This window comes from Delphinapterus leucas, chromosome 17 (genome assembly GCF_059928025.1).
Source record: "Delphinapterus leucas isolate spDelLeu-1000000601 "Yukka" chromosome 17, BTC_Dleu_Yukka2, whole genome shotgun sequence".
In the NCBI taxonomy this organism is placed as follows: Eukaryota; Metazoa; Chordata; class Mammalia; order Artiodactyla; family Monodontidae; genus Delphinapterus; species Delphinapterus leucas.
This window is the reverse complement of record NC_143145.1, coordinates 78,003,854-78,028,659: the sequence shown is the minus strand read 5'-3', so window position 1 is coordinate 78,028,659 and position 24,806 is coordinate 78,003,854. Positions and strand designations below refer to the sequence as shown.

Below are 24,806 nucleotides of genomic sequence, written 5' to 3'. Positions count from 1 at the left end.
AAGTCTTTTTATATCATAGGCTAATGAAACACTTATGTCTTGGTCTTGGTTTATATTTCTATCAGTGGTTATAAAATTGATGAAAGGAGGAAGAGAAGCAGAATAATTAACATTAACATCTGAGAAGAAAGGAAAGTCTACAAAGCTTTTAAAGGGATCACGATCAAGAAGAAGTGAACAGTATTAGACTGCAAATTAATTAGAGAAAACTTTTCTCTCCTAAAAAGTTCCCATTTAGTGCTACTTTGCAAGTCATGTCCATGATTAGTTATACTTTTGAAGATGTCCCTTTAAGCTGATATGTGATCGAAACTCAGTGGCAACCTCATGTCGTTTTGGTGTACTATACCTTTTTGGATAACTTTTTATATGAAATTCATAGCTTTATAAAATGTTTTAAAAAATATCGGTATGTGGGGGGGTTATGTCATTCATTCATTTTTCTATTTCTCAAATATTTATTGAACTTCTGTGACATTCAGGCATTCTTCTAGGTGATTGGGAAGCAGTCCTGAACAGAAGAGACAAATTTTCTACCACGTGGCGCTTACATTCTATTGGAGAGAGAGAGAATATACAGATAAGTAAATAAACACATAATGCTATGTCAGCGTTGGAAGAATTCTGACAATTTTAAAGGCTCTGTGAAACATATGATAAAAAGACTGCATTAAAATATTTAATGTTTCTTTTTTTATTAGTAAATATGAAAACTTTATAATGGGGGGTACTGTATCTGCTATCTTGCTTTTTCTTCACTTACCATTTTGTGAGCATGTTTCTTTGTCTATAGTAGTCTTCAAAAATATGTTTTTAATAGCTGTAAATATTATAGGCTATATACAAAAATGTGATTCTTTCATTATTTTTGACAGTTTCTATGGCCCTATAAATTAAATTTATGTACATAAATCCTTATCTGCATATCTGATTATATCCCCAGGATAAGGTGCATAAAGTGGAATTATTGGGTCTAAATGTATGTATATTATGACTCAATGTATGTTGCAAAATAGATCTATATAAAGGTTACACTTCCTCACCGTTATCTCAACAACGTGAGATATTAAGTAGATTTAAACCCTCAGCCAAAATCCACTATTTTAAATTACATATCTCTTTACAGGAGAGGTTGATTTAAAAAAAATAGGTTTATAACGCATTCACCTTTCTTTAGTGAATTCTTTGTCATGTGCTTGTCTTTTTTTTTCCCTTGGGCTGATAGTGTATTTCTTTTGATATATGAGATATTGTATGTATGAATCATATATTTGTTGCAATTTTTTCCAAGTGGTCATTTATATTTACATTGTTAACGACATTTTTACATTCAGAAGTATTCTTATGCACTCAAACTTCTTATTGCCCTTTTTTCTTGATGATTGCTTCTATTCCTCTGGTGCTTAGAAAGCCTTCCCTATGCTGAAATCAGTAACCATATTTCTTATGTTCTTCTAGTTGTTTTTCTAAATTTTATTTTACTTTCTTATTTAGCTCTTTAATCTAGGTGGAATTAATTTGGTACGATGGGGCTTTAATTTGAGCCTTTTCCAAATCGTTCATTTTCTTACCACCATTTGTTAATGAAATAATCCATCCTTTCCCCTATAGGTTTGTGATACTTTCTCATCTGTTAAATTTACACACACACACACACACACACACACACACGAGTCTTGTTTCAGCGCTTGCATTAATCTGTTTAAAAGGTTTTCTTTTTAAAATGTGTCTGTCGGGGGGTAATGGTAAGTAAATACTTTTTGTCCCAGATGTTACAAAATTACAATAATTCTTAGTATTGTCTTGACGGAACCGAGGAAAACCAACGTTGCGGAGGCATTTAGGACCCAGGGGAAAGCCAGGCTCCATATAGAAGGACAGAGTCTCGGGCGCACACGCCTCCTACCAAAATCACAGCCCCTAAGAGCCAGGGCTCTCATTCACAGCTTTCTAGAGAAATCTGAGCCCGAACCTGCCAGAATAGGGGATCTCACCCACTCAGCTCAGCAACGAGGACACCTGCAGAAACACATTCCCAAAGCAAGGCTGGGCGGCCGTGTGAAGGTATTTGTTGCCTTTTTTCTCCCTTCTATATTTGCAGCGCCTCCCCGCCTTTCTCCGCTCTTGTGATGCCATGGCTGCGGCGTTTCAGCACTTCGGTGCGTGGACAGCTCCCATCTGCAATCCCTGCTCACTCCATCCCTCTCGCACCCCACTCTCCACCGCCTCCGTGGTCCATCCTCCCCCCCGGCGCCCGCTCAGCCTGCGCTCCTTACACCATCAGCCCCCCATCTCCACCATCACCGTCATGATCTCCACCATCACCAGCGTCGTAACTACAGTCAACACAACTGTGCCTTGTCACTTAGACAAAGCCGCAGGTCCGCAGGATAGAGGAAAAGAGCCCAAGTTTTCAGGCATAGAAAGGAAAGTTCAGGTGGACTACACCCCTGAAAACAAAGAGAGACGCCTGCTTGAGAGAACGGGAAAGTGAAGACAGTAGAGAGAGACCCTGGGCAGGGGGACAGATGGGGCACTTGCCAGACACCAGCAGTTAGCCAGCTGCCTTTCAGCAGATTAGGGACCGTTTAGTTCAGGAAATTAACATGGCCTGCGGTATAGTATTATTCCGGTGAAATAGCTGTATAAACTCAATCCATGTTCCTGGTTTCCCAGTGGAGAGTCACCAGGAAGCGGCGGAGGGGGGGGGGGTGATTGATGACTCATATTCACCCACAGGCTGGTTTTCCTTCCTAAGCGTTTATTGCAGAAACTCTGGAATTAAGTTTTTTACTGAAATGTTTTGTAAAATGGAGACCCCAAAGGTTAACTCTGTGTCCAGAATGAAAATTAAAATGGTCATGATGATAAGAACCTAACAAATAGGGCTCTCTTTGGAAAGTGTTATTTGTCCAAATGTCTCCTCCTGTCTACTTATTTAATTTCAATTTTCCAATCTAAAACCTCTCTTTGAAGCAGAGAAGATAGATCCCTTGCCCAAATGGCCAAAGTAGTAATGATATTCGGAGCAGATGGCCTGGCTTTGTTCATCCTAGTCAAGGACTGACTCGGATGTGGAAGGCGAGATTTCTGTGTGCTTTCTCAGTAATCAGGCAATAACACCATTTTCCTATAATAGTAAAGGGTAGTAGAGTGGGGAAAAAAATGGAAAAGGCATTTTATGTAACTGTGTTCTACCAGGTTCTGCTTTCAGAGTGCTAAGATTTTCTATCTCAGCTGAAAGGAAGTTAGGGTCTTCAAATATCTTGAGGGTACAAACACAAGTCATAGCACCTCTTTGATTTAGCCAGGATCATCTGTTTTATAAGAGCTAACAAACCTCAGAAAATAAGTGCCCGAGCCTTTCATAAATAAAAATCTTTTCGTGGGTACTCATTTAATCAATTGTTACCAAACAGCAAAATGCTGGAGTTTTTAGCAAATTGTTTTTCATAAAATCAACATCTTTATTAAAAATGAGATGGATTATAATTTCATATGGGAATAATGTCAGTCACATGTAACAACCAAGTTTAAACCAAAGCACAGAAAAGGTTGATTAAAAAATCCCCGTTGTACATTTATTCTGCCTCTTTAAAAAGAAAAAGAAGCAAGTTTTGTCTAAATCAGCTTGCTCATTATCAGAGGCATTGTCAAAAAAAAAAATAGTCACAAACAAGGAACTGCTGGAAGAAGTTTTGAGGAAAAATTCACATCAAATACTCTTCTTGAATGAGGAATAGTAGCATTTTGTCAAAAGTTATTTACTGCTATGAATTAATTCTATCTGCATCTAAAATTCACTCACTTTTGAATTCAAACCAAGAAAACTAGTGAAAATACCTGGTGAAATGGATTTTAGAGAGGAAGGAAATCTGGTCATCTATATATTGTCCTTAGATTGGTAATATCCACAGTAAACTGGACTTCTCAAGTCCCCAAGCAACCAGATTCTTAAAACTCCCTTATCTGTCTGCAAAGAACGGTTCAGCCCAGACAAATTTTAAAAATGTATATACTGCCAGTTCTAGCTGCTTGAACTAGAAACTCAGGCCAGGAATGTAGTGCCTTCAATGCTACGTCTTCCTGTGCCTCATACGATTTCCTGTGGCTGGGGAAATTTCAAAACAATGCTGCTTCCATGAGATTTACAGGCATCTGTCTCAGAAGCAATGCTTTTCTTTGACTAAGATATTATACTGAGCTCATTAATTTTTCTAAAGTGCCACTATCCTGGCTTCCCCTTTTGTTTTTTCTATTAAGGGATATTTTGCTTTTTCCATATTTTCAATAACAGAACTTTCTCCTTTTTATGATGGATTTAAAGGTGAACAGAAAACACACTTTCCAGGAGAGTGGCATCATAACATTTTTGTAGACATGTTCCCAGAGAGGTGCATCATTTAGAATCATGGAGTATCAAGCTGGAAGGTCATTCATTCCCAAATGGGGGAATCTAGAACTCCAGAATTGGTGGTGTCTTTTCACTTCTGCAGGTTTCACAAAGGGACACCTTAGTAACCCTGAGAAGCCTATTCACGATTTTACACATTTCCCCAGCAGAGGCATCCTTAGTAAATGGATCCAGGTTGACTTGGATCTTCTCTGCTTTCCCGTTAAATGGTGACCCAGAGGACGTAACACAGCAGAATGGGTACACAAAGTATGAAATTTGACCGCATGCAATCAGCCCAGAAATACCCCTTAAGCTAAGAGGGATCTTTTCCCCATTACATCTTTCTCCCAAATTTTTATTGTTTTGATTATTGTTCATTTTATCCAGTTGTTTATTTACTGGACTAAATTTCAGGAGAAGATCCACAGTATTACTCTAAGACTGTAGCCTCCACTGTCAGCCCCAAGTGTACATCTCTCTAGAGAAAACTGTGGTATTTTTCAATCCAGGTTTTTCTTAGCTTAATGGAAGGTTTATCTTCTTTGGCTTGATTCTTCATGGATGCAGAAATCAACTGGTCACTCTCCTCTCCATAAAAAAGCTTTCATTTATTCAGTTAATAAGTTCATTATTCGCCACTATTTCTGCTGATTCCCACAGCCCCTTATCATCTTGTCTCTGGCTGGGTAACCCTATTCTCCCCCTTTACAGACCTGCTATCACATGAAAGTTTCTGTGCGGGGGGCACAGAAGAAGTCTCTGTGAGCTTTCTTTTTCTTCTTCCTGACTGCTGAGCCAGTAGGGTTTTCCCCATATGTGTCTGAGATGATCCACTCTTGTCTTCTGGACACTTTTAGCCACATCTCCAATTTGTAGGTATCGTTCAGACCTCTCTCCATCTACTCTCCTTAGAATAACATCATGTCAGTTCAGCCTGTGTTATTGCTCAAATGTCTTACGTAAAGTGCCACACCTGTACGTGTGTCAAGTACATAGTGTACTCAGTGTTCACTAGTTTGTAGTTTTGGAGGGAATAAGAGAGAATCCGTGGGCCTGGAAATGGCACTTGGGAACTCCAATCCCAGGCTCTATAAATAAAAGACATCTAGTCTTATGTGTGGACAAAATAAATCAAACTAAACATGTAAGATTTGTCTCTCTTTCCTTTTCTCTCTCCCTCTCTCTTGCTTTCACTTGCTTCCTTCCTCCTTCCTTCCTTCATTGCTTTTGGTTGGTATATAGAGCATGCCAGCATGTTTGAGAACAATTAATGAGGTGATCTTTTATGAGTGTCAGTGCTCCAAAAGCACACTGGGAGTGCTTTTACTCTCCTCTTGGACAAAGTAGCACTGCTGTCCACAGACAGAGTGAGCTCTGAATTCAGGGGTAATTAACCTACCTTCTCAACCCCTTTGATTATCAATCCTTTAGGTCAGTGCTTCTCAAACATTAATGGGCATCCAAATTGATCGGGGATTCTGCTAACCATTCAGCACGTCTGGGTGGGTCCTGACATCTGAGATCCCAACAAGCTCCAGGAGCTGCGGATGCTGCTCAGCCATGGACCATATACTTTGAGAAGTAACGGCAAAGAACACATGCCTTCTTTTTTTTTTTTTTTTTTTTTTTTTTGCGGTACGCGGACCTCTCAATGTTGTGGCCTCTCCCGTTGCGGAGCACAGGCTCCGGACGCGCAGGCTCAGCGGCCATGGCTCACGGGCCCAGCCGCTCCGCGCCACGTGGGATCTTCCCGGACCGGGGCACGATCCCGTGTCCCCTGCATCGGCAGGCGGACTCTCAACCACTGCGCCACCAGCGAAGCCCTTCAGTTGCTATTTTAAAGGGAGCCAAGGGAGTCTATACAATGAATGTTTATGTGGCAAGGGCAAGCCCTGGGCTACTACTGAGCTAAAGGCAACAGAAAGTTGACCATGAGCCAGGGGCTAAATTCTGGCCACACTACACTTTCAGATGATTAAAGGTCTCCCCTTTATCCTTCTAGACTACTCTCCCTGCCCCGGGTATAGATAGCTCACATCTGCAAGTTGGCTAATGTTTGATAGAAAGTCAATGGATTGGAGTTCAATTTGTTACTCACAAGGCTTATGTTCCCTTGCCAGTACTTATGCAGAGAAGCCCTACAAACCCTAATGGTCAATCTCAAATTCATCACATGGAAATAAGATTCCTTTCTGGTCAGCATCATAGAATATTGTAATCAACCGACCTCTGAGATTTAAATATAGGCTCCACTGGCAGTAAGGGAGCATATCATCTTTCAGGAAAGATTTCAAATAGAACTGTACTTAAAAAAAGATTTTTGCTCACTGTGACTTTTGATTTTAGTTTTGATATATCAGCAGCATCTATTTTTATTTCATTCAGTGTAAAAGTCCCTTTCAGCACTCCTAGGGGGAAATACATATTCAGTTAAAAAATTAGAAGTGAGATTTTAGAAAGGTGAAGAGCCATAAGGGTTAACCTAATTCAATATACATTTAAAATTTTGAAACACATCTTTCACACTTACTGATGGCTGAGGTAGTTGATTAGACTTCCATGTGGAAAGTTTTATCACTGAGATTCATTCTTCATCTTTTTCTTATAAAAGAAACCCATGAAACAAATATAGGTATAGTTTCTCATTTTGTATCTGTATTAATTTAAATTGATGTGTATTTAAAATTGTTCTTTGTATTATCAAGAACATTCAGAAGCAATAAATATTTGAGGTATTGTTCATTAGTTATTGATGTTCTTATGTTTCAAACAATATTTAGGATTTATAGATTTCATCTTTCTGGTCATGACAACAATATACTCTTTCCTCCCAAATTTGGCCAGTTTTACATCCCTTAAATGTTCTTCCTTAGGATTGATGGGGTGTAGGTCTGTGCTTGCTGTGTGAGTCTGGGAGCACTGACACCCAGGCTGGTGAAGAGGAAGCACCTATTCTGAGAGGCAAGGTAGGGCAATGGACAGAACACAGGCTTTGAGTCAGGCAGGTTTGGGTATGAATCTTTGCTCTTCCACCTATACTTTATCTAAATCTCAGATTTATCCTTTTATCTAATAAGTAATAACCTAGCTTTAAAGGTTGGTGTGGAGATTAGACTATATAATACCAAAGCCCGAGGCACGTAACAAGTAGTCACAAATACTTGTCTGTTTTTTCCCTCACTTTTAACACTAGCTCATTATCTAACTTAATGCCTGGTGCTTAGCTGTTCTAGGCTTCAACATCCTTTTATCTACCTGGAGACAACAGAAGTATGATATCAACAAGAATATTACAGTAAATGTAAACTGGAGCTTTTCATTTTCAAAGCACTTTAACCTACATTATTTCACATGATTCTCAGCATCTCCCAGGGAATTATCTTTATTCTACCTATTGCAGAATCATTGTAATGATGAAAAAAGATAATTGATGTAAAATGCTTTGAAATAATGATACACACATGTACATATTTGTAGATAAGACACGGTTATTATTATTCTGATTGTTATCCTATATTTAATGTGTGTTTCTAAGGATAATGAAATAAATGAGAATAATAGATTATAAAATAACCAAAATAGATTTCATTTGAATTATTATACTTTCTGAAATGATTTTTCCACCTAGACCCCTTGGTTCATAAAGACTAGGGTATGTGTTTATAAGTGTGTGTGTGCAAATACACTTTCTTAAGATTGAATTCCATATGAGGAAATACACAAATACGTATTTTTTCTAATGTAAATTTGAGATGAAGTATGAATCTGGAATCTATGGATGCCATGATTTCAAATATCATGATGTGGAGACTCTTCTTTCCTCCCCCTCACACAAAAATACCACTACCTAAATTTCTAGTTCATTAGAAAAAGCATGGATTAGAAATGGAAGTAAGCTTCTACCCTGGGCTCCCCAGAGAGTGTAATGAGTTACTCTTCATGTATTTGAAACAATCTCCAAATAAATAATCATTTCGGACCCAACCAGCAGTGGAAGAGAGAGTTTCCGAGGCTCATAGGAACCTGCCTAAAGTGCCCCTTTGGGTTATCAAGCACATTTCAATGCCCAGGCTATGCTTGGAACTCTACTAGGCATGCCGAAATATCAGCCCTTCAAGTAGAATGGCAGGGCCTCGGATTTGTCATTTTAGCCATAGGAAAATACGTAAAGGCAGAGCAAAAATCAATGATAGCCGGAAAAGTCATATATAGGTAGATTTTAAATAGTTCCAGTCATCCGCTGATGAAATATGAGGACAAGATGGTAACTGGGCATTTGTAAGGTATGGCGTTAGGCCACCCTAAAAATGTCTGTTGACCCCTTAGGCACATTTAGGCTTATAGAATAGTGAATTTGGATGGAATTTTAGGGAAGGAGAGTGAGGTTCTGGCAGGGATGGTAACTTGCTGAAGGTCACATAGGTCTTAAGTGGTAAATACTAGAACCTCTCTGCTACATATAAGGATGGAATAGCACAGTCATAAAGAACATGGGACAGCAGAAATATTACTTAAGCTTAAACCCATTTCTGACTCTTGGTAACTGTGTAACCTGGGGAAAGTCATTTACCATCTCCTGTGCCTGTTTCCTCAGCTGAAAAATGGGGACAATAATATACTCATCTCATATAGTTGTTCTAAGGATTAAATAATGTACTATATAAAAAAGAGAGTATGCAAGTGCCTGGGACATAATAAATACAGTTATAATAAATAACAAATTGAAGCAATTCTTATTACCACCAGGACAGAAACCGCTCCTACTTCTTCAGGTGATACCTAGTCCAATGTATCCTCTATACTTGTTTGACCAATTCAGAAAAGTTGAATGAGAACCAAATCCTTCATGTGAACAAAAAAAATTACAGTTGAAAATGCTACATCTGGAGAACGTTCTTGTATAGCACAGCATTTTTAGTGCCTTAAATCTTATCAATTGAAGCTGTTATATTTAGTAGCAGTCTATTCAGACTTCTGAAACGAAGGATTCGCCTTTAATGGAAAATGTCTATTTCATCCTAAGTATGGAACCCAGTGACCCTGGCTTGGGTATTCTCCCCAGCAGCTTCCACTGTGTGCTGAGCACAGAACGAAGATACAGACTGAGACAAATTTATTTCAGAGATTATAGACTGGAGGCATAACTATGTGTGGGAGTGGGCCATGAAAGATGCAACCTCAACTCTCCCCTTGAACTCACAGTAATTTATCTTGGAAACATTGTTGAGTTCCCTGAACTGCAAGATAAGTAACTTGCTCCCAGCAGCTTTAAATATTCTGCCAGGGACGAGCCTTTGCTATGCCGTGTGCTCTGAGCGCGCTGTGCCATGGCTGGAACCATGAATAGCACCCAGCATGCTTCAAAGAGGCAATGATCTGAAGTACAGTGTGCCTAGGCTAACTTCTTCTAGGAAAAAACTACTTTGTAGATGAGGAAGGAAATTAAACGGCAGCTGCCACACCCTCATTTAAGGAAGACAGTCCTAGAGGTACCCAAACAGAAGGCGAAACCACTTACTCGTTAAAACAACACTTTGCCTACTTTATTAATTGGTTCTATATGTGCGTAGGTATATGGCACCTACTCAGTGTAGGCACAGTTCCAGGCACTGAGAATAGGCAGTGAACACAACAGAGTGGCTCTGCTCATGGCACGGACCCTCTGTGTGCCGGGCACTGTGCTGGCAATACGCAGGTGAGTAAGATCCAGGTAATTAATGAGATTCTGTGCAAGGAGTTCAGAGTGAGAGGGGAGAGAGGAACATGGCAATAAAATGTGGTGTGGTCAGGGCTGGAGGGCTACCTGTGACCTCTGAAGGTGAGGGAGGGTTCCTGGAGAAAATGATCTCCAAGATGACTCCTGAAGGGGAAAGAGGAGTTAATCAGTGGTTTTTCTAGACAGAGGGAGCATCTTTTGCCAAGGCCCAGAGAAGAGAGAAGAAACTACAGGTGTCTCGGTGTGGCTGCATGGCTGGAGGGTGAATCTGGAGAGACAGATAGGGACCAGATGATGAAGAGTCTTGGAAACCATGTCACAGAGTTTTATATTTCATCCTAGGACAACTGGAAGCTATTGATCACTGTCAATCAAGCAGTGACGTGAGCAGATTTCAATTGCAGTACAGAGAATGGACAAGAAAAGGGCAAGGTTGGTCGCAGGGGCACCACAGGGAGAATGCTGCAGAACTAAACAGATGAGTGGAGACGCGGTCTAAACAAAGACAGTGAAAATGGATGGAAAGAACAGGGAAGATTTAAGAAATATTACGGAAGTGATTGCCTGGATGTGGGCGGTAAGGGAGAAGGTGGAATAATAGTTGACTCCCAGGCTTCTAGCGTGGGAAACTATACAGAGATGATGTCAGTCAGTAAGAGACGGAGGTGGATGAGCAGATTCAGGATAAGGAACTACGATTAGTTCAGTTTTGAACATACTGCGTTTGTGGCGTCTAGGGGACATCTAAGTGGGGGTGATCAGTGAGCAACTGGGATGTGTAAATAAGCCTGAAGATCAGGAGACAGCTATGGACCGAAGTTATCCACGTGCAGGTGGTTAAGTCACGGTTGGATCCTGGAAAATAGCATATGGACGTGGTGAGCACAGAAGAAGATGGAGCAGGAATGGATAGAGGTTAGGAGAGAAATAGGGTATATGGAATCACAGAAAAGGGCGGGAAAATGGGAGAGTTTTAAGAAGGATGAAGCCATCAATATCAATTGCTGATGGGGTCGCCCATAATAGGTTACGAAAATGTGTCTATCGGAGGTAGCAGCGGAAAGGTCATTCACTAGTAGAATGACCATCTGTCTGGGTTTGCTTGCAAATGTCCGCATTTATGCCTGTTGTTGAGCATTATTGTTATTAGTGACCCCTGGTGCCTAAATCTGGATAATAAATTATACGATCATCCTGGTCATTGGTTGGTGAGAGCAATCAAAGATAGACTGCAATGGGTGTAGAGATGAATTTTGAAGCGGTGTGGTGAGGCTGAGAGAGAGGGAATTTAAAAATCAGATGGATGTCGAACTAGACGGATTTTAAAGATTCTTCCAATCCTGGGACTAGCGCATAGCACTGTTTTCCTTTACTATTCTAAGTCCTTAAGAATCAGTGAGAATCAAGACTCCGTTATACTTCTTATTTTCACACATTACAGAGCTAAGTGCTACTTTCTTACAAATTAGTTTACAAGACCAGCATTTTGTAAATAAAAATTTTTACTATTCTATATTCATTCTTGAAAATGAATACTAGTTACCTGAACTGATAACTAGTTCATCTCCTCCATATCACAAAGGCAATATAAAGCAGAAATGTGTGAGGTGATTGTCTCCCTGAAGAAATTACTGCTAGTCCTAAATTAAGTAAAAGAATCATTTTTGTCTTTAAAATTATTTTGTACGATATGGCATTAATAATTAGGTTGGAAGTAAATATTCTGCCTCTTATTGCATATACTGTTTGATCTAGGTAAGCTAGGAAAAAAATGCATGCCTGCAAGTTTTTTTAAACCTAATATGTTCTGATTTTTAGAACTTCTAAGTTAGACCAAACCAATGTCTGAGAGAGCTTAAACACTTATATTAAAGACGCAAATAATATGAGCATTTGTCTGTATACCATTTAGGTAGAAAAATCCAAGGGGATTAAAACACTCAATCATTTAGTATGATAATCTCTAGTTGCATCCATGTTGCTGCAAATGGCATTATTTCATTCTTTTCTATGGCTGAGTAATATTCCATTGTATATATGTGCCACATCTTCTTTACCCATTCATTTGTCGATGGACATTTAGGTTGTTTCCATGTCTTGGCTATTGTGAATAGTGCTGCTATGAACACAGGGGTGCATGTATCTTTTTGAATTAGAGCTTTGTCTGGATATATGCCCAGGAGTGGGATTGCAAGTCAGAAAGAGAAAGACAAGTACCATATGATATCACTTATATGTGGAATCTAAAATATGACACAAATGAACCTAGCTGTGAAACAAAGAGAACCAGAGACATAGAGAATAAACTGGTGGTTGTCAAGGGGGAGGTGGGTGGGCGAGGGTTGGATTGGGAGTGTGGGATTAGCAGATGCAAACTAGTATATATAGCATGGAAAAACAACAAGGTCTTACTGTAGAGCACAGGGAACTATATTCAGTTTCCTGTGATACACCATAATGGAAAAGAATATGAAAAAGACTATGTGTATATGTATGATGGAGTCACTTTGCTGTACAGTAGTAATTACCACTACATTATAATTCAACCATACTTCAATAAAAAATAAATTAAAAATAAATAAATTTATTTCACCAAGGGAAAAACAAAACAAACAAAAAATCATTATCATAAGTAAAATAATATCTCAGGACAACAGAAAAGTTATACGAAAAAATGACTTTTAAGTCCATATGGATATTGGGTTAGGTAGGGAGACAACCAAGAGTTTCAAGTCCCCTTGCCTTTTGTTTTTAAAAACATAAATTTATTTATTATTTATTTATATTTTTGGCTGTGTTGGGTCTTTGTGTGGTGCACGGGCTTCTCATTGTTGCGGCTTTTCTTGTTGTGGAGCACAGGCTCTAGGCACACGGGCTTCAGTACCTGTGGCATGCGGGCCCAGTAGTTGTGGCACACGGGCTTAGTTGCTCCACGGCATGTGGGATCTTCCCGGGCCAGGGCTCAAACCCGTGTCCCCTGCATTGGCCAGGCAGATTCTTAACCACTGCGCCACCAGGGAAGTCCTCAAGTCCTTTTGTCTTTAGTAGAATAGTAAAACCACTTGTAAATGTCCGCACATGAGACCCTTTCTCACTGCCATTGAATTTGATGACTGAAGGTCAAGCTTCCAGCCATAAGCCTGTCCTTTCCTCCCTGCTCCGGTTTACTGAGTTTAGTTTTGAGTAATTAGGTACTGTGGGGTGAAAACAGGGTGACTTTTAAAAGTCCCTTTTTATTGTTAAGCTGCAAATGGCTGCCTTTAAAACAGGTGGGGGAGGGCGTATTTCTGTGAAAGAAACGGAGAAAAGAAGCTAATGGGAGGCCATAATGTCTCTGGATAGGAGGCCTGTGAATGGCCCCATAAAGCAGGCGGTAACAGAGGAGGAGTTTTCTCTCTTCTTGGGTGATGCATAAAAAAGCAATCTATTACTAATCTGACCATACGCTATCATGTTTACTAGTCAATGTAACTAAAAACTTCCTAAACGTATTGCAAATACTTGCATGTTACACACTGAAGTTGTCAATAATAAAATTAGGCCAAGTATCCTCTTTTAAAGAAAACATACCCTTTATTCTTCTAATCAGACCTGCAGCATAATATACTGCTTTTCTGAGTTCCAGTTAACTTACCCAGACTTTCTTTGTATCATCTCTGTTTGTTTCTCTTGTGTGCATTTGTTTTGCAGTAAGCAATGGCCTCGCTTTTGCTTCTCTTTGGGATGGCCGCCACCACATAGGACCTGAATGTCCTACTGCTTCCCAGGAACAGAAAGAAGACCCTCTATTTGTCTGTTTCAGTGGCAGCTTGGTAGTAAAAAAAACTGTTGAATGGGCCACAATTTCAGCAGACCATCACGTGAATGGGACCAGTCTCTCTTCTTCCCAAATATCAGAAATTAAGCACTTGGAAAGGAGATTTGGCCAAGATGACCCATTTACAGGCTGGACTCAGCCCAGAGACTATAGAGAAAGCTCGCCTAGAACTGAATGAAAACCCAGACGTTTTACACCAGGATATTCAGCAAGTCAGGGACATGATCATCACCAGGCCTGACATTGGATTTTTACGCACAGATGATGCCTTCATCCTGAGATTCCTCCGAGCCAGGAAGTTTCACCAAGCAGATGCCTTTAGGCTCCTGGCCCAGTACTTCCAGTACCGCCAGCTAAACCTGGACATGTTCAAAAACTTCAAGGCTGATGATCCTGGCATTAAGAGGGCCCTCATCGATGGGTTCCCTGGAGTGCTGGAAAACCGCGATCACTATGGCAGGAAGATTCTTCTGCTGTTTGCAGCCAATTGGGATCAGAGTAGGTAAATGTAGATAGTGTCTTTATTTGTTTTTTCTTTTTCATAAGCATTGTCACTGCATGTTTGGGGCTGTATGCCTTTACAGATCACGGGCTCTTATTTAAAAGTATATATTCTACACGTCCACAAAGAGAATTTTAAGGCCACAGGTCTTTTACTGTCATCAATAGGTGATTACAGATCCACAGCAATGTTTTGGAACAAAAGAATCACAGTTTTAGAATTGTAAGAGACCTCAGAAGTTATTCTGTTCATCAAAGTGGGTCATTTGTTTTAATAAAATTGAAATCTGGTCTTCTAGGAGAACCATATATTCTGTCTTTAGGGTTCTCATCTTTAACAACAACAACAAAAATGGATTCAGTAGATGGCTTTAAGTCAAGTGTTTTTAACACATGAACTAATTTCTTGGATCCTCTCCATGACTTTAATATCTGACCTTTCTTCTGCGTGCCAGACCTTCCCATCCAAATGCCTGCCAGCCATTTCTCCCGCAAAGTCCTATAAAGAACCGCAAACTCAACATGTCCCAACTGAGTGCAGCATCTTTCCCACTCTCCCCGCTCTTCCATCCCTCCAGTCTCTCGAGCCAGAAATCTGGGTGTCTTCCTGGACCACTCCTTTGCCCTTGCTGCTCACATCCAATTAATTGCCAAGTGCTACCCCTTTCTTCTTAAAACCACCTCAAATCTCTTCACTCTCTTTGCCCCCATGGCTACTGCCCTAGCGTAATTTCTCATTATTTTCTCACCTGCATCACCGAGACAGCCTCCTGACTGGAGTCCCTGCCTCTGGTCTAGTCTCCTCTGAGCCATTGTAGTCTTTACCATCATCAGAGTAACCCTTCCAAAATTCCGTGACGTCGCTCCTCTCATTAAAATTCTTCAGTGACCTGCAAGGTCTTCCAAGTAAAGTAAAGCTCTGTATGATCCACCTTCTGCATCTCCTGCTCTTCTTCACCCTCTGCCCTTTTTCATGCTCTCTGGTTGGAAGTGTAAGCCTTGTCTTAAATAGCTGAGGTTTCAACATGCCTCCAAGCCCCTGGACTTGCCCCACCAGCTACTTAAGGGAGGGATCAACCATTTCTTATGCCAAGTCCAACCATCTTGGGCGTAACCTGCCTACTGACTCACACCTATCTCTATGGTTCTTCGGGAAGGTAGTCTTTACCTACCTTCCATCCCAACCTGTTTCAGTGAGGTGCCTTCCTCTGCTCACATATTTCCGTTAAAGTAGTTACAGTTGGAGTATAAGAACCACTGTTATTTTAGTTAATATTTTTGAAAACATACCACATACTCTGCTAAGCATTTATATGTACATATATTATCTCATTTAATCCACTCAAGAACTTTGCATGATGGGTGTTCCTATGATCCCTATTTTACGTTTGATGACACAAGGTCTTGAGAAGTTAAGTAACTCATTCAGTGTCACACAACTAGTGAAATACAGAGTGGGGTTGACTTGAGAGCAAGTTATCTTAACCTAGCTTTACTGTAATTGCGTGTTTGCTTGTGTGTTCTTTCTTATCCCTCCTCCCAAGACTGCAGGTTCCTTAAGAGCAGGAGACTGTGACTTTTTCCTATTTATCTCTTGGGCACATGGTCCAATAGGCAATAAATGTTGAATGCAAAAGAATGCATGAATTAATCTCCAAAACTTCACCTGTGGCTTGAGCTCTCACATGGGGATCATATTGAAATTATGGTATTTGGGGAAACATACGTTTAACTTTAAAAATATACCAAAGAGCCCCACCCCCAAATATAATTAAAAGGAATTTCTAGGGCGCCCCTTTAGTGCCTCATATGACTATTCCTCCTCCTAAAAGTGATGATTAGTATGGGACCCCTTAGGGACCACTGGCTGTTTTCTGGCTGATAAACTGGAATAGAGCAATCTAACCCTGAGAAGGTATTTGAATGTTTTAACACTATCAGTCTAGAGATTGTTCAGGTCTGCACCTAGGCCTGGGCTGCCCTGCTATGCCTCTGTTCTGTTATTCCATAAGCATTAAGGATGAGCCTCTTGTTACAATGCTCTACTGATGAGAAAGATTTCCAGGTCTTTACATTCTCGCATATATCATCCACTCAACAAACATGTGACAAGTGTAGACTTTGTGCCAGGGCTTGTGCTAAAGCACGAGGACATGATGAACACGATGAAAATACAAGGTCCCTCCAGCAAACAACCCCTTGGGCCACCCACTGTCCAGTTATGGTGCAAACGCATAGACAGCTAACTCCCATCTACCACAGGAGAATTCCTTTTGAGACGTAAACCATCAACACAGGACATGAGTCTTAAACTAGAGGGAACAGCTGTCCTCTCGAAAAGGGCACATGGATTTCGAAACAGGAACATGTGATGATTCTGGAGAATGATCGTGCTGAGTTCATCTGTGCTTAGCTGAACGTGTTGGAGAACTTGTATCTGCTAAGACGGATGATGCACAGGACACCCGCGAGCGACGATCTACGCAGGAGGAGATAAGTCATCATGAAATATCTTGTTTTGTATTAGTCTTTGGTCTGTATGTACCTCAAAATGTGTTAAGAAGCAAGAAGAAACAAGCCTTTAAGGGAATAATTCAAATCTTTATGATTAAGATAACCTTGAAAGAGTTACTTCACGTCTCTGTTCCTCAGTTTCCTCAGGTGTAAAATAAAAAGCTTGAACTAGGTAATCCCTGAGATATCTTCTAGCTCTAATGGCTCGTGAATGTGAAGCTCATTCAGCTTGATGCTATGGATGGAGAGGGATTTTAAAATTCGCTTTATAGGCTCCTGATTCACTAGGCTCTTTGAAGTAATCCTTTCTTCTCTCACACACACATACACACACACACACACACACACACACACACACACACACAATCTCTTTCTTCTACCCCTCCTACCCCTCCCAAAGCTGGGTCTACTTGAGGCAGTTTGTTTCAAATTGTAGAATACTATTTGTTCCAAACCACTTTGGCTTTAACAAGAAGGTGAACGATAAGGCCATCTTACTGATAGCCAAAGATGATTAGAAGCAAACAAACCTCAATTTGAACCTGGATACTGTCATGTGATTTACTGGTTATATGACCTGGGACAAGCAACCTCTTGTTGGTTATTTAATGATGTAGTTGGGAGGACTGAATGAAACAAGGCATTTAAGGTACACGGCGCATTGCTTGGCCCATGGTAAACAACTAATGTTAGCTTCTAGTATTATCGCAAACACTATTAAACCTCCCACTACAAATATAATAGAGCACAGATGGTAAATAAGTTAAAAATAGAGACAGGCGTACAATATTTGAGAACAGAAGAGGGCCGACGAGTGTGAGCTGCCCCTTGCCCACCCTCAGCAGTTGTTAGCTTTCTCCCCAGAAGTGTTCCCTGTCACACAGACCTAGCCTAATGGAACCCTGAAGGGCTAAAGAGTTAGCACAGCTTTGCAGAATGATTACTTGACTCTCGTGGGGAGCCCGAGATGACTGGAAAGTGATTTGAACGCCTTATATAAAAGGTTTACTGAGATTAAAATGGTTATTAATATTTATTAAAACGATGTAACTCTCATCCATCTAGACCCAGACAGCCTGAGTAAGAGCCCAGGACAGCAAGTGATGAGAAGAGCTACCCTCCAGGGGCGTGTGCAGGGCTAGGTGTGCCCACAGAGCACAGGGGCCTCCGAGCACAAACTGGCCGCCTCAGCCGACTTCTGTCTTTACTGAGGCTGCCGGGCTGGACCGAAACGCGTTAGATTAAATCAGCACCCATCTACTCATTCATACAATGAAGCTGGCACCTCCAGGTTCAGTAGAGTGTACATTTCAGCTCAGCAGCCTGGTGTGTAATGGAGACCTAAGGAAACACTCTTGTTCAATGAGCCTTTTGATCTTTTTCACCTAAATTCCTAACAACATTGGCAAGAATTCCCGACTTGTCCCCTAAGATCTGATAAAAAAATACGTCTATTTCTTGTTTCTTTATGAGTTGCGTACTTGCACGGGGCCACACAGCCTGATCTGCCCAGGAATGCCCTTCCCACCAAGGGGAAAATGTGAGCACAGAAGAACTCGTCTATTTTTTTCTGGATTTTGCTCAGTTAACAGAAGAGCTAAAAATTGGTCAGGTTATTTTACTTTCTGGAGCCTCGGTATTATCAAATGGAAATGGATCTAGTACCTGGCATGTGGAGCTGTTGCAGGGATTAACCCCAAGTACTCTAGTTGATGGTGTCCAAGGGGCAGGATAGGCTAGTGATCAAATGCACAAACTCTGAAGCCAGATGGCCAGCTTCAAATTCCAGCCGCCTCCTAACCAGCTATGTGATCCTGAGCAAGTTGCTTAAATTCTTATTATCCTCAGTTTCTCGCCTGTGAAGTGGGGATGACCATGATCACAGATTAGCTCTAGTCAATAAATGGCAGCTCTTTCTTAAGAAAAAACCTCAAAGCAGGCAAGTATCTAGGATATCAGGTCACAAGATGTTGTTTCTAAGGGCAGCAGAATTTGATGCCATTACTAACTTGCCTCCTCCTGAAAAGTACAGACAATACAGCTAAGAACCCAAGCCACCATGCTCCAAAGTCCTCCATGGTAGCTCAGTTGTGGCTGGCAGGCTCTGAGAAGTCACCTGGTCTTAGTGTCCCTACCTATTATGTTTACTATAGTCTCAGGATATCAGAAAAGCATTGGCGGGGAGCAGTCCAGGTAATAAAAGCCCCACAATAGACTCCAATAGTATCTGTTGGTGCCATGTGCAAGACCGGCTGGTCCCCAAGTACTTTAATGGGGGACAAAACAATTGGAAATGCATTGTAAATCAAAATATATAAAATTACACTGGACATTCTTTTGTCAGTGTATTGTTTCCTTCCCACAACTGAAAGCTCAAAAATCAGCAGCCAGGGCTTCCCTGGTGGCGCAGTGGTTGAGAGTCCGCCTGCCGATGCAGGGGACGCGGGTTCGTGCCCCGGTCCGGGAAGATCCCACGTGCCGCGGAGCGGCTGGGCCCGTGAGCCATGGCCGCTGAGCCTGCGCGTCCGGAGCCTGTGCTCCGCAACGGGAGAGGCCACAACAGTGAGAGGCCCGCGTACCGCAAAAAAAAAAAAAAAAAAAAAAAATCAGCAGCCAGGTGGAAAATTAGTTGCAAAGTTGGTTCTTTGAGGAGGCTGAGGCATTCTAAGGAAGAGCCACGTTAGGGTAATTCAGCAGAGAGAAAGGCAGCTGATGGACAGCTTGATTACTACCTTCGAGTATACAGAGTTATTATAAGAAGGCAATGAATCCTATAGGCTCTCTTTCCCCAAGATACAGAACCAGGGACAAAAGATTTGCACGGAAGCACAACCATCTGGATTGAAGATCAGGGAGCCTGAGCCACGGCTTCAGCCCCAGGGCTGGGACAAGGGTGAGGGGCTGGTGCATTTGCTTGGGATGCAAAATTGAAGGGGGCACCGAAACACTTCATTAATCAAAGTAAATAACATTGTCATAAAATATTTTTTAGAATCAAAATTAACGCAAACAAAACTTCCTGATGAACAGAATATCCAAATTTTCAAGAAGGCAGGATAAGAATTAGTTTTCCTTGTGCTTTGCGTTCCAATATGGCTCAGCACAGCATTGCTCAGGCCAATCAGATTTCTCCAGGGAAGAGCCTTAAGTTGGTTCCTAGTCAGTTATATTACAGTGTATAATTTTGTACATCCATACTCTATACAGCTGTTAGGACCTTATGGTTCCCAAGCATTTCCATGTACACTTTCTGATGTGATGCTCATAACCATTTGAGGAGTTTCAGTATCACTAAGTTACAAATAACAAAGAAGAGGTTTGGGGAGGAGAGGATACTTTCTAAACACGGAGCATGATGACTCATCAATGGAAAAACTTAAGACTCAAGGCTTCCAATTCCAAGCTCATTGCAAAGACACTTGGAGCTCACTGCTCAGCTCCTGAGTGATTAGATATTTCAAAATATCCACGGAGCTTCTGAAAGGCTGGAAGTGGATTTCCTGGTGGTAGACAAGGGTGTAGATCAAGATGACCACAGTGGAGAGGATCTAAGATTTAAGAGCAGAGATTCTCAAAGGAAGCACAACTGGCATTTGCTTAGCTCTTAATCGGCAGGACTGTGTCCAGCATTGGGAATGTCTAGCATCCCCGTCCCAGGTGCCGTCATCACCTGAACGACCACCTTCATATTTCCAAAGCCCTTAGGGGAGCCAGAACCCACTGTGAGAACCCCTGATGGGGCGTGTCTAAAAACGTCCTAACATCAATGTCAATAACACCCTTTGTTAATTGCCTTTGTGCCAAGTGTTTGATACATATAATTTCTAATTCCTACCATAGTCCTGCAAGGATCTATGTTATGTGTGTAGGTAATCTATAAAAGAGATGAAATGCTTCTCCTGTCTGTCTGAATAGAAAGATGCCTTCCCATGAAACCCTAGCTATGGTCTCATTCCCACCCTGAACTCAAAGCTTCCAGGGCTTCTTACAATCAAAATCTGAATCACTGGTGTGTTGCTAAGTGGCAAAGCAGCCCTGGGGTCCAAATGCAAGATTTTTCACAGCCTCCTTTCAGCCCCCTCTCCTAGCCAAGAAGCCCAGGGTGTCTCGGTGTAAACAACAAAGCCATTCCTCGTGAGTTCCCATGGGGCTCAGACAGTGAAGGATGAGCATTGCAAGTTGGGTGCACCAGAAGTTGAGATGAATCTGGAGGCTCAATGGGGAGGGCCCGTCTAGTCCCTAATAAGAGTGGGAAGAAAGGGAGTGGAGAGGGACCCATCACTTCAGTTTGAGCAAATAAGAAGATGGGTGGGGTGCTGAACAATAGACAAGACTTGCTAGTCTTTTTTTAACTATGTGGTCAGTATTTTGTTAAATGCAGTAGCATTAGTAACGCTTGAAAAATAACAGTATACATAAGAGCTGGGCCTGTAATGTATTCAGGCTGCAGAAAATACTAGGGCCCATGTGCAGTTTATTGACTCCTCATGAGATGGTACTTATGAGACTTGGGTCCATAGGTTAGGGACCAGTGATTAAGAGTATGGTTCAATCCCAGCTTTACCACTTGTGAGCTATGTGACTCTGGGTGATGTAGCTCTTTAAGTTTTCGGCTTTCTCAAATGGGACCTGGCAGTAACCCTAGCTAAGGTTGCTGTGAGGATCCGAGATAATACAGGCAAAGCACTTGGCGGAGCCTTTTTTTTTGGCGGTACGCGGGCCTCTCACTGTTGTGGCCTCTCCCGTTGCGGAGCACAGGCTCCGGATGCGCAGGCTCAGCGGCCATGGCTCACGGGCCCAGCCGCTCCGCGGCATGTGGGATCTTCCCGGACCGGGGCACGAACCCGTGTCCCCTGCATCGGCAGGCGGACTCTCAACCACTGCGCCACCAGGGAAGCCCTTGGCGGAGTCTTTGACACACCGTTAGCGTTCAGTGTATGGAAACAAGTACTGTTACCACTTTATAGTGTAATTATCTACTGTAAGACTTGCTATTGTTGAGCGGGATGAATCCAAGGTTCACTCGTTCCTCCATGCACTCCAGAGACGCGCTGAACAGTTAGAGTTGGCCAGCTCTGGGCGAGTTCCTGAAGGTCCAAAGGAGCTCCGCATCCCAGAATGGCATCTCACACAAGCCCCCCGCCCCCCCTCCCAGTCCCTCCAGGTGTGAAACGACAGGAAGATGAATGATACTAGGGTACTTGACCTTCCTGCTGTCACAATTCTGAGAGCAAGGACACTGCCATGTTAACTTTGCAACGAAGAAATCAACCGAGGATCTATCTGCTCTCAGGGAACGGGCGCTTTTCCACTCACACTTTTTTCTGGACAGGCGTTCAGCTTCTCCTCGTCGCCTCATGCCAGACGTGATGGAGCTAAAGGATATGCTGGCGATCCAGCTCCTTCAGACGTCACCGGTTATTGCTGAGCTGTGGCAGCCTCCAAAGGGCTGGCGTGGCCTGCGTCTCGACAGCACGGTGGTGGGAGATGCGCATTAAGTGGGTTTTCTCTTCTGAGTAAAACCCTGAGCTAGTGGGTGGGATGTAAGTCTTCAGACTATAAATAAGCCACTTGATGGAGGTTCACCTTTAGCTTTTGCAAGAGCATAAAAGAGCTTTTTTTTTTAAACAACTTTATTGGAGTATAATTGCTTTACAATGGTGTGTTAGTTTCTGCTTTATAACAAAGTGAATCAGTTCTACATATACATATGTCCCCATATCCCTTCCCTCTTGTGTCTCCCTCCCTCCCACCCTCCCTATCCCACCCCTCTAGGTGGTCACAAAGCACCAAGCTGATCTCCCTGTGCTATGCCACGAAACTGAGTTATTTGTAGTGAGGTGGATGGACCTAGAGTCTGTCATACAGAGTGAAGTAAGTCAGAAAGACAAATACCGTATGCTAACACATATATATGGAAACTAAGAAAATAAAAGAGCTTTTTACAAGCAGCTGGGGGTCTACACCTCGTTCAGTTTTACTGTCCTAAGTATAAGAACTTGTGAACGAGGGGCCAGATTTCCAAAATGTCAGTGCTGAATGTTGGGTAGCCAAGGGGGAGGCAAGTCAGGTGGACTTTGTGCTTCTCACCAGGGCCATGAGGCAACCCTCCTCCCCAGTCCCAGGCCCTATCGAGGCAGGTTCAGGAAAAGGTCTAGCTCTCTGTTCTTCCTACAGAAACATTCCCAGCATCGTTCTGGGAGTGATTAGTTTTCCAATTGTTATGACCATGGCAATGGGCAAAGTTGAACCGAGGAGAAGGAGAGTATTACAACCACAAAATCACACAGTATTGAGCGCTTACCTTGCAGCAGGCAGTAATGCTCTTAGGTAGTCACTATTCATATCCTTATTTTGCAGGTGATGAGATTGAGACTCAGAGAGGTTAGGTGACCCATCCAAGGTCACACAGCTGGTACATGGCTAAAATGAGCTGGATCTCAGACCTAACTCCATAGTTCAAATACCGTTCTGTATAGCTCACCACTAGAACCCATCTGCCAAACTTGGGGGCCATTCGATCAGACACTCTGGAGGGCTCTCAGCAAGGTATGAGTGAGCAAGCCTCTCTTGGTCGCTCAAGGTCCCAAAGACTTGAAAAGACTCTCGTAGCTTAACAGGGAAATCCTGTTGCCACATACTCCAATCTCATAGAAACCTGGCAAATCAAATGTTGAAGAGCCTGTCCAATCTCAACCCTAATTATTTGGTCATAATAAGAGTAACAACAAAAACAACTTTGACTTTTTAAAAACCCCAGCCCAACAAAGGAATCTGGATACTGCTTGGAATATGTCGCAGAAAGTGGTCCTAGTACGAGTGTGATCTAAGATAGTGATCGAAAATGTCATCTTTGCCTACCTGTTCCTTCCACTAAGATGAGTCAGCTTTCAGTTGGCAAACAGAACCCCAGCTCCACAGCTTACCAGCTCTGTGACCTTGGCGAGATACATAACTCCTCTAACCTTGGGTTTCCTCACTGTCTGGTAGTAATCGTGTGTCCTTGGTAGAGCTGTGAGGGTTAAATGAGGTGCTAGGTAGGAAGGGGTCTGACACAGGCAGCCATGTCCTTTCTTCCATCATTCAGGTGGTTTTCCCACGTCGATCTAATGTAAAATGCCCAAGATACAATTTCTCATTCGGTTTAAAGACCTTGTAAGATGGACTACATCTCTGTTAACGTGCTTCTAAAAAGCTGGTGATTGATGCGGAAATGAAGCTAGAAGAGTTTACTCTGCTTCCTCAACCTGCTGGATGAGTGTATGGCTCGCCACGTGGGTTAGTCAAATAGTTCCTCAAATACTTCTTTTAAATCCCCTTCTTCCTCCATAAGAACTCCTTGTCAGACACTCTTCAGCACCCACACTCTAATTCTGCTTAGTCCAGGGCTCAGCTGCTTTCTGCCCACTGTCAACATCCCCTTCGATTGAGCCCAGGTCCTTGAAAGCATGCCCGTTAGAAGCATCTCCCGTGTGGATTGACTGGAAGGCAGAGCAGTGGGGTCTCTGCTCTGAGATAACACAGCAGTGCACACTCCTGCCTAACTGGGTGGCTGCCCCTCAGGGAGCTGTCGGATGTCACACGGCTCCTGTAACATTGTTACAAAGGCCGGGCAGGTTTGCAGCAGGAGGGGAACCAGGAGAGCAAGCTCTCATTGACAGCATATCTTTCCAGGCCACCTGCTCCTTGCAAATTCTCACTTACAAACCCAGGAGTTTAAAAGACATGACACTCATTACTTTGTAGATAAGGAAGTCTCCTCTGAAGCCTGGAAATTTGAGGGTTTAAGAATAAATTCCTCCTGCCTGGAGCGTGGCCTGGATAAAGCAGCCGACCCAGAGCTTTGCTCACTTACTCAACTT

At 42.2% G+C, this 24,806-nt stretch overlaps 1 protein-coding gene across 1 annotated transcript in view; it reads left to right on the top strand.

Moving 5' to 3' along the window:
- Window positions 1-24,806, top strand: part of CLVS1 (clavesin 1) — a 227,081-nt gene that overhangs the window by 71,938 nt on the left and 130,337 nt on the right. The window contains exon 4 of the mRNA XM_089899113.1: window positions 495-14,431. Coding sequence (XP_089755239.1) covers window positions 13,977-14,431 — 455 coding nt within the window. The 5' untranslated portion in view covers window positions 495-13,976. The remainder of the gene's footprint in view (window positions 1-494; window positions 14,432-24,806) is intronic.